This window comes from Manihot esculenta, chromosome 17 (genome assembly GCF_001659605.2).
Source record: "Manihot esculenta cultivar AM560-2 chromosome 17, M.esculenta_v8, whole genome shotgun sequence".
NCBI classification, from domain to species: domain Eukaryota; kingdom Viridiplantae; phylum Streptophyta; class Magnoliopsida; order Malpighiales; family Euphorbiaceae; genus Manihot; species Manihot esculenta.
Genome location: NC_035177.2, coordinates 22,391,179 through 22,401,424, shown reverse-complemented (window position 1 = coordinate 22,401,424; position 10,246 = coordinate 22,391,179). Strand labels below are relative to the sequence as shown.

The 10,246-nt window shown below is 33.8% G+C and overlaps 2 protein-coding genes across 2 annotated transcripts; one reads left to right on the top strand and one right to left on the bottom strand.

Moving 5' to 3' along the window:
- The first annotated feature begins 2,216 nt into the window (after positions 1-2,216).
- LOC110604444 (putative receptor-like protein kinase At4g00960) lies at positions 2,217-5,630 on the top strand. Its single transcript, XM_021742603.2, has 7 exons — positions 2,217-3,210; positions 3,352-3,474; positions 4,000-4,136; positions 4,205-4,415; positions 4,506-4,743; positions 4,841-4,991; positions 5,101-5,630. Exons 1-7 carry the CDS (start codon positions 2,400-2,402, stop codon positions 5,422-5,424), a joined length of 1,995 nt encoding a protein of 664 aa, XP_021598295.1. The 5' UTR covers positions 2,217-2,399; the 3' UTR covers positions 5,425-5,630.
- Positions 5,631-5,895: 265 nt separating this feature from the next.
- On the bottom strand, positions 5,896-8,826 carry LOC110604445 (cysteine-rich receptor-like protein kinase 10). The gene is made up of 7 exons (XM_021742604.2): positions 7,887-8,826; positions 7,617-7,760; positions 7,407-7,528; positions 7,060-7,273; positions 6,648-6,885; positions 6,368-6,518; positions 5,896-6,305 (listed from the first exon to the last, which is right to left on the bottom strand). The coding sequence occupies exons 1-7, from the start codon at positions 8,689-8,691 to the stop codon at positions 6,003-6,005; spliced, it is 1,977 nt and encodes a 658-aa protein (XP_021598296.1). The 5' UTR covers positions 8,692-8,826; the 3' UTR covers positions 5,896-6,002.
- Between the last annotated feature and the right edge of the window lie 1,420 nt (positions 8,827-10,246).

Sequence of the window (10,246 nt, the reverse complement as noted above, 5' to 3'; positions counted from 1 at the left end):
TCTCTTTTTTCGTGAACCGAACGATTATAAATTTTATTTTTTAATGTGTCTGTTTAATATATTTAAAAACCAAAAATCAAAATCTTTTCTTTTAATAATATCAAACAATATTTCACACTGATCTTATTAACAAAGGGACCACAACAATAAAATTAATTAGGCTACTAATTATAATAAGAATCTATACAGGATCAATATATTCTTATTACAATTAATTATAAATTATTCCATTAAAAATTCATGATTGAACTCCTTATTAATTTTACTATTCCATGACATAATAATTTTTGTTTTCTATGTTAAGATCACAGATATTATTATTTAAATAAATTACTGACAATTTATTTAAATAATAATATATATATCTTTAAAATTTTAGTTTAACTTATTTCATGTGTTAGATAATATTTCTATGTGTTAGATAAAAATCCACCAGCAGCGTTTACACAATAAAACCTTATAAGTTTACTTAAAGTGCATCATCAATCTCTAGATCGAGAAGTAGATTCCATCATTAATTAATATTTCACAAATACAAATTGTATTTATATAATTCACCGAATATTATTGTCCCGATAGTTGAAACTCACTTTTTAATGAATCAAAGCACAAATCAACATATATTTGCTCATACATAAATCTTATTTTTAATGTTTTATAGAATATGTTTTAATAGTCAGTATAAAACATTCATTTTCTATTTGGTCCAACTATATATATATATATATAAAATGTACCAACACAATTATTATAAAAATATGTTAAACAATTTATTTATTTTATGCAAATCTTCAATTAAATACAAAGAAATAATTATTTAAAGAATAATATCAAAATTATGCTATCACATTTACATGCTTAATAGTATATCTCTATCATATTATTTGTTAAAATGTAATTTTAAACAATAACAAAAATTTGTATCAAAATTTTATTAAGCTTCATTTATTCATTGGCTTGGAGATGAGTTGATGTGAAAAATTTATATAAAGGGATGATACGGTGGTCCCGATACTAATTAGAAAAAATATATATATATTAATTATAAACTCAAGAAACAATAATCTTGATGAGATCCACATTTTATATATATATATATATATATAAAGATTGACTTATTTAGTAAAATTTAACTTACAAGTGAAGGGTAATATAATTTAGTTTAATGGTTAAAAACATATTATTCAGTTGGTAAATTCATATTTGAGTTTCGATTTTCTCAATTTTTATTTAAAAAATTAAAAAGTATATATTTAAAAATTAACTCATTTTTATTATTTGATTGGAATACGAACAAAAGAATATTAATAGATTTATGTATAAAAAATCTAATTTTCCTAAGGAAATTCTTAAAATTTTAAGATGGCTTTTAATTTTAAAAATAAAAAGACATTTATTCTTATTAATTAAGAAAATATTTTTTTATTAATTAACTTTTTAAGTGTTTCAAATAGAAAATACATTTAATTGAACCAACGGACCTTCTTCGTAATAATTGCCCTATAATTATAAGTCAAAACCCGAAAATTGAAAATATAAATCCAAAAATAAAGTCTAAAGTTTCTAGTGATATATTAAAGAGGACCTCGTGTGTTTGAAAATTTTACTGTCTTATAAGTTTTATATATTTTATTTTTTTATATATATTAAAAAATATAATTTTTATTAATTTATTAATTATATCTATTTTAACTATGTTAAATTTTATTAAATATTAAATAAAAATGAAAAATAAAACCCACTAAATATGGCATTTATGATTTACAAATTAATTTAATATATATCTTAAATTCAAGTGGAGGTTACCTATATGTTGAATGTCAAATAGTTAGTTTATACATACATATCACAGAAATTAAGACCAAATGCAAATTAATAATTAACAATGAAGAGCATCTATCCCTTCATTAAATAACAATATTATTTTTTTTAACAAGCTTTAATTTATTAATGTTATAATAATCTTTAGTATTATGGAATCTTAAATTTTATTCTCAATGAAATTAAATAAATAAGAAAGAAATTTTAAATTCAGCTCTATACAACTCAACAATTTTTTATTTGGAGAATGTGAATCAACCTGGAATATCTTTTAGATCTATGATTAATCGATACATCTAAAATTTTTTTTAAACGCATTATCAAAGTTTTGAATAATGGAGAGTGAATGCAGGTAGAGCAGCCGGGGTTTGACTAGGACGAAAACCATAAAAATGAAATTATTTATGAAATTAATTTATATTAATATAATTGTACAGTGAGATTCACAAACTATTAAATAGCCAGTGCTGCTGCTGCTGCGTGCCATGGGAAAGTAAACAAGACTTTCGAGGAAACCATAAAGGGAGCTTTGTTTCTTTTCCAATATTCAACAGCAAGTTCTTCTTCACTACCATGCAATGGATTCCATGAATAACTTTGGCCTTATTCTTTATCTTCTTATATTATTCATCTCTCTTGCCAGTGCCCAGCAGCTGGTTTGCTACGAAACAGGAAACTTCACAACCAACAGCACCTATGCTCAGAATCGTGGCCTCCTCCTCTCTTCTCTTGCCTCAAATATCACAAAGAATGGCAGTTTCTACGCTACCTCAGTTGGCCAAGACAGCGATAAGGTGTACGGTCTTGTGCTTTGCAGAGCAGACACTCCTTCAGACGCTTGTTCCAACTGTGTCGATTATGGGATTCAAAATCTCATATCAAACTGCCCTAACCAGAAAGAAGCAATTTCATGGGGAGGGAATACTGATTTTCCTCCTTGTATTATTCGGTATGCTAATCGAAATATCTTTGGAAGAGCTGAGGTAGATCCTTCCAACTCTGGAGTCAACGTGGGAGACCTTCCATCAAATATTCCGCAGTTTGATGAAATCTGGAGCAGTTTAATGGAACAAGTTGGAACAAGAGCTTCCATGGGATCTTCAAAGATTAAGTTCGCAACTGGAGAAGCCAATTATTCAACAGGACTCCATGAAACCATATATGTAATGATGCAGTGTACGCCTGATCTCTCCCAGAGTAATTGTAGTTATTGCCTACAGCAAGCTGTGGGTGACTTTAGAGCTTGTTGCTCTGGAAAGAGAGGAGGTTATGTTCTACAACCAAGCTGCTGGTTCCGATGGGATCTCTTCCCCTTCTACGCATCCACTGCTGATGATGCTCCACCACCATCTACACCTCCACCTCCACCTACAACACCGATTGCAGAAGGTAATACCTTGATGAAATGATTTGTCTTGCACTTTCATGGTATTTTCATTCTTAAAATGAATTTTATTTGCAGTAATCGTTGAAGTTTTCAGATGAAGGCTGAGTGTCTATATTAACTGAATAAGCTTTTGGGTTGAACAGATAATGGAGGCATTAAGTCTGGTATTGTCGTGATTACAGTTGTTCCTGTGGTCAGCTTTCTGTTGCTTGTTACTGTCACGTACATCCTTTTCAGGAGAAAGAAAAAAAGGCCGCCGAGCAAAAGTATGTATTTATTAATTTTAATCTTTTGCTCTTTTTAGGGAAAGTTTGATGTTAAAAATAAGGAAAAATCATTGGTGTTGCACTAAAAAAATATTTATTAAAAGGTCATATGCTGAAAGTCAATACTTTTAAGATAAATTATAATTTAATTTTATCATACTGTAAAAAAAATAAAGATGAATTATAATTTTATTCATGCAGTATAGTAAAATTATAATAATGTTTTAATAAGAAATTGATGAAACAGCGTGTTTATATAATTTTTTTTTTTTGCGTCAGTTGTGAGCCTATAGTGTTGACTTTATAAATATTCTAATGTCAATTGTTTTTCTTTTTTTTTTTTTTAAAGATTACCACGTTATTCATTTTTAAATAATCTTCTTCAACTTTAATCCCTGCTTTGAAAATTTTTTGATTAAATTGAGATTAAATTAAAATTTCTAGACTAATTACATATTGCTATCTAACAAGTGGTCCAATGATTGCTCACTGATTGCACATGGCATAATTTGTTTCTTCATGAAGATGGTTATGAAGGAAATGATGAAAGTACGACTACTGTTGAATCTTTGCAATTCGACATTGAGGCTATAAGGGTGGCAACAAATAATTTCTGTGATGATAATAAGCTTGGAGAAGGTGGATTCGGCACCGTTTATAAGGTAATTAAATATTATATCATTTCTTAAAGTCGAACCAAGACTTCCAAATTCTCTTTTATTCCTTTCAGGGTAGACTTCCTGATGGACCAGACATAGCAGTGAAGAGGTGGTCAAGAAATTCTAAACAAGGAGATATTGAATTTAAAAATGAAGTCTTATTAGTTGCCATGCTTCAACACAGAAACTTGGTTAGGCTTCTAGGTTTCTGCCTGCAAGAAAAAGAGAAGCTTCTCATCTATGAGTTTGTTCCCAACTCAAGCCTTGACCGTTACATTTTTGGTATAATTACTCAACTTCAACCATACTCTTGCAAAATATCATAAATACTCTTGGCTAATTAAGTTTAAAAACTTATTTGTAAATATGCAGATTCAAATAAGCGACTATTGCTTGATTGGAGTAAAAGATATAAAATCATAGAAGGCATAGCTCGAGGAATACTTTATCTTCATCAAGATTCTCGAACAAGGATTATTCATCGTGATCTCAAAGCTAGTAACATTTTATTAGATGAACAAATGAATCCTAAAATTTCAGACTTTGGAACAGCAAAATTGTCTGCAGTAGATCAATCTCAAGATGCTACACGTAGAATTGTGGGAACCTAGTAAGTATACAAGAATCAAACCAACTAGAGATTAATTATTTATCTTAAATACCATAAGCATAATCAGGAGCTTAAACTAATGATCGTACATATTCAGTGGATATATGCCTCCAGAATATGCAATGCATGGACGTTTCTCAGTGAAATCTGATGTATTTAGCTTCGGTGTGCTTGTATTGGAAATTATGAGTGGTCAAAAAGCTGCTCATTTGCGAAACGGAGACATGGATGAAAACCTCCTTACCTATGTGTGTATTCATCTTTAATCTATTTTTTTTTAAAAAGTTATTTAATTAATCAATGATTGTGTGGGATGTTTAAGGTCTAGCTAGCTAAGTATGAATTTTGTTTTTGCAGGCATGGAGATGCTGGAATGACGGAACCCCTTTACATCTGATAGATGCTATTCCATTGAGCGTTGGTTCGAGAAACGAAATGATAAGATGTATCCATATTGGGTTACTGTGTGTTCAAGAAGAAGTGACGAGGAGACCCACCATGGATTCTGTTGTTCTTATGCTTAGCAGTCACTCTGTCTCTCTCCCACAACCCGATAGAGTTGCATATTTTCTGTACAGTACCATAGACGAAGAGCCGCTAGCATCACCACCTAATCACGAAATCAATGTGGTAGAACAATCAATAAACGAGGCTTCATTTAGTGAACAAGGTCCTCGATGATATTTGAACATGATAAATATTGCAAAATAATTTTCTTTTTTTTTTTTTTTAAATTTTATTGGCTTTTTTTGATGAGTAACTTCACTAATAACGTACGCTGAATTTGTTGGTGAAATTCAGCATTGCCCTGTCCTGCCTTGTTTTATCTGTGTTTGTAGCTTGCTCTAATTCCACACATTTGATCTCATAATTCGAGAGATTATCAACTATAATTGATGTACTTATAGTATATTTAATTCATAATACAAATTATAAAAAATTCTTCGATTCATGAAAGTGGATCCATTTATTTTTTTTTATAAAAAAACTACTTATTTATAATTTATTTATAATTTGATCCATGGTTCCATGGTGAACCAAATTCAGATAAGTATTTTCTTATAAATTATAATTAAAATACTCTAAATAATATTAATAATTATAATTATAAGAAATTTTTAGGAGAGGCTTTCAAAATCTCTTAGTCCATGATGAAACTAGATCCAGAAAAGTATTTTCCCATAGTTATAATACCATTAAGCTAACACCATTAATTAACTTATACTACAGCTTTGTTTGTGGAGAAATCTCATTTGTGACTATCGAGTATGTACTCCAGTAATTGGTTCCTCATCGACAGAACATGGCACTGACTTGCTAGCAGATTGATCAGACTCCAACCCTTTGGACAAAAATGCTGGTTTTTGAGGTGCCGATAGACTAACAGAGTAACTGCTGAGCATGAGAACTACTGTTGACATCGTTGTTCTATCAGCTGGATCATCCTGAACACATAACAATCCTATTTGGATGCATCTCAACACTTCATTTCTAGAACATGAACCCATCATAGTTGGATCTAACACTTCTGTAGGTGTCCCATTTCTCCAATGATTCCAAATCTGCAAAACTTCAATTAATTATTCTGAATCAGTGGATATGATGAGCAAAACTCTATGCTTACATAGCTCAAGAGGCCTCCAGCACCATCGGTTTGACAGAAAGAACTATTCTTCCTTCCACTTATAATTTCTAGCACTAAGACACCAAAGCTGAATATATCAGACTTGACTGAGAATTGTCCATGCATTGCATATTCTGGAGCCATATATCCACTGAAAGGAAACAAGTAACATATCACATGTAGAAGCATGTTGAATTGTCTAGATTGAAGTAACAAGACAGAAGCAATACTTTATTTCTTCTGATGTTTTATGTAACACAAGGAAAAGTAGAAAACTTACAATGTCCCAATGACTCTATCCGTTTTGGCTTGGCTTTGATCAACACTGAAAATTCTTGCCATGCCAAAATCTGATATTTTGGGGCTCATTTTCTCATCTAGCAGAACATTGCTACCTTTGAGATCACGATGTATGATTTTAAGTCGAGAATCTTCATGAAGATATTGAATCCCTCGAGCTATTCCTTCTATTATCTTGTAACGTCTTGGCCAATCCAATTTTCTTTGTTTTTCGGTCTCTGTAGAAGCACCATGTAATAACCAAGTTAAGGCTTGGAATCAAGTGCTTTCTGGTCAAATACATATCAAAATTACTGATCTAACAGTGTTGTTTTCACTTTGCGTTTGGAAAAGTGAAAGCTTTCATTTTTTTTGCAACTCAACAGTGCTATGTTTGCTAAGAAGGGCCATACCAAATAAAAAGTAGTCAAGGCTCTTGTTGGGGAAAAATTCATAAATGAGTATCTTCTCTTTCGCTTCCAAGCAGGATCCTAATAGCCTCACTAGATTTCTGTGTTGAAGCATAGCTAAAGTAGCAGCCTCATTCTTAAATGCTTCTGCACCCTGTTCGGAGCTTCTTGTTGTTAATCTCTTCACAGCAATTTCTTGTCCACTGGGCAGTCTACCCTATGAATTACAGATTGAATTACAACAGAACAATCCAATTCCCAAAAAAGCATAACATTCCAAAAATTTCAATCAGTCCTGGTTCAATATTCAAATCTACAAAAATCAAACAAGTACAGTAGTTTCTGATTACCTTATAAACCTTTCCATATCCACCTTCACCCAACTTGTTATCAGCAGAAAAGTTATTTGTTGCAGTCTGAATGGCGGCCAAGTCCAATTGCAGGGGCTGTGCGGTTGTAATTTCGTTCCCAACTACACGACCAAGAATATAAACATTGATATGACAAAAGAGAACCCAAAAGATTGCTTGGAATTTTTTAGTGATTTCATTTTTGTTTACCGCTTTGATCTGGCACTGCATCATATCTGGAGCTTCCCTTTCTGGCTCTAGTTAGATAACAGATGCCCATGGCAAAAAGCATCACAGAGACAAAGATTGGAACAACGATGGCAATAATAATAACACTTGAGATTTTCCTTCTGCCTATAGAGGGACGAAAGGAGAAAACTTCATTAGAAAAATAACAGTATAATAATTCAAGATTGAATAACCTCTGAAATGTTCCTTGAAAATCTATGATTTTTCGTAGGTTCAAAAGTTTAAACTTACCCTTCTGCTCTGGCGAAGGGTTTGACGGAAGTAAGGCGGTAGATGGCGGCGGAGCTACAACCCTGTAAAATTGGTATAGCTCATACCTAACATTACAGCTTGGAAACACAACCCTTCCTCCTTGCTTTCCATTGCAGCAACCGGGAAGGTCGCCCACGGCCGCCTGAAGGCATTCATTGCAACTACCCACAGATAAATCCTGCGTACACTGTGCAAGGGTGTACAGCTTTTGGAAACTTGAGAAATTAGCTTCCGCTGTAGCAAACCTCTTTCCAGATGGATCGTCCGCCGCTTGTGCAGTAACATTATTCATCGTTTTCACCATTAAGTCCATGAATCGCTCGGGCTCTGAAACTTCCTGCGTATTCAGCAGCTGTAAACTGGGTTCTCTTTGCACAGAAGAGAAGAAATCTCGGCTGGAGTAACGCAGCATACACTCATCGTAAGTGATTAAAGCAACTTTCTCCCGTGGGCAACGGTGAAGTATCTCTTTAGCAGCAGTTGTGACGCATTCCTGGCAGATATTCTTGGTGACATCGCCCCGGCAGAGGAAGAGGCCATGAATGATGTCTGAAGAGCCTTGACCGAGGGTGAGGTTGTAAAATCCATTGCCGCCGGTAGCATTAGAAGTGAAAGAATAAAGGAGGGAGTTGAGATTATGGTGGTAAGTCCCATTTGGAGTGAAGGTAGTTGTGTTGGGACAGTCGTAATACAAGTATGTTACAGCTGCTTCGCCGGTGAAGCTAAGCAGACAGGCAAACACAAGGACAAGGGTTTTGGAGATGTTCAGGGAAGCCATGATCATAAATAATTTCTGCAGATAGATTATAATCTTACAGACAAATCAGTTGAATTCTAAGACGTCTCTAGACTGAAAGTCTGTTCTTAATTAAACTCATGGATTAATAAATATTTTGGAGGAGACTGTTCAGTGTAGGGGAGAGCATTTTTCGGTTTAAACCGAAAAACCGAACCGAACCGATTAATTTCGGTTTTTCGGTTCGGTTAATCGGATTGATCGGTTTGGTTCGGTTAGTATATTTAAAATTATTCGGTTTTCGGTTCGGTTCGGTTTAAACGTGTTAAATAACCGATCAAACCGAAAAACCGATTTAGTTGATGCCCGAGCCGTCCCCTGAGCCTGGCTTATCGTACCCAACCCAACCCAGCACCCCAACCCAGAATGTAATAAAGTCCATCCCTTTCGCAGAAACCCTCATTCTCCTCCAAGAAACCCTCCATCCCGTTCTGGCGTTCTCCAACATTCTCCTCCAAGAAACCCTCCATCCGTTCTGGCGTTCTCCAACATTCTCCTCCAATCTCCCGATTCCCCCCCTGAACCCCTATTCTCCCAAATCCCGATTCGTTCCCCTGGCCTCTCCACACTCTCATAGTCGAATCCGAATCCCTAACAAATCAATCATCAAATCCCATTAATCTCTCTCTCTTTCACGTCGATCGTCAATCTTTTTCTCGTCGACCGCCGACCGTCGACCATCAACCTCTTTCCCGTCGATTTGCTGAGTTTCGCCGCCGACCATGGACTGATCTCTTGAGAGCAGAGGTACTACCGCTTTTGGCAATTTGTGTTACTTTTAATATTTGTTTGTCTTGGGTTGGGTATGGGTTTCTGGTATGGGTTCATGTATATTTGGGAAGGAAATTAATTCCAGGCATTTGCCTCAACCAATTATGCAGCATGTTTACTGTTGATATTCGTCCAGAGGTGAATAGTTGATCTTTTGAAATTATAGTTTTTGTTTCTTGAATTATGTTTAATTTATATCATCAGTTAAGCCACAAGATTATGAGGAACGAAGGTGTTTGGGAAGCTAGAAATAGAGGGAAAGTGAGGAACGAAAGAGGGAAAAAAAAAAAAAAAAAAAGCAAAGTGAGGAACGAAAGGGGCAGCTGCAACTCCGCCATTTCGACAGATTTCCGTTTATTAAATTATTTTGTTGAAATTAGAAATAAAAAATAAAAAAAAATACAGATTTCGGTTTAAACCGAACCGAACCGAACCGAACCGATTTTTATCGGTTCGATTCGGTTCGGTTATACCTTCATAATCGATTTATTCGGTTTTATAAATTTTAACAAATCGGTTTTCGGTTTTATCGGTTCGGTTCGGTTCGGAACCGAACCGACCGATTGCACAGCCCTAGTTCAGTGGTGGTTTGATTAAATTATGAACATAAAATCAAAGCTTTGAAACTAAATCTTATATATCGCATTTCATTTTTCAGCCGGGGATGGGAAGTGAGAATTGGAATTTTGAGTTTCAGGTGAACTACACCTACTTTTAGTCACCCCGTCAAGATAAGCTAGACATTCTAATTTCTATTTTTATTCAATTAAAT

Bases quoted from the DNA above. Each gene is read 5' to 3' on its own strand.
- LOC110604444 (XM_021742603.2), top strand. From the start codon at position 2,400: ATGGATTCCATGAATAACTTTGGCCTTATTCTTTATCTTCTTATATTA. The intron at 3,211-3,351 runs GTAATACCTTGA...TGGGTTGAACAG, and splicing joins TACAACACCGATTGCAGAAG to ATAATGGAGGCATTAAGTCT. The intron at 4,744-4,840 runs GTAAGTATACAA...GTACATATTCAG, and splicing joins CGTAGAATTGTGGGAACCTA to TGGATATATGCCTCCAGAAT.
- LOC110604445 (XM_021742604.2), bottom strand. From the start codon at position 8,691: ATGATCATGGCTTCCCTGAACATCTCCAAAACCCTTGTCCTTGTGTTT. The intron at 7,274-7,406 runs GTAATCAGAAAC...TGTAATTCATAG, and splicing joins GATATGGAAAGGTTTATAAG to GGTAGACTGCCCAGTGGACA. The intron at 6,306-6,367 runs GTAAGCATAGAG...GAAGTTTTGCAG, and splicing joins CTGGAGGCCTCTTGAGCTAT to ATTTGGAATCATTGGAGAAA.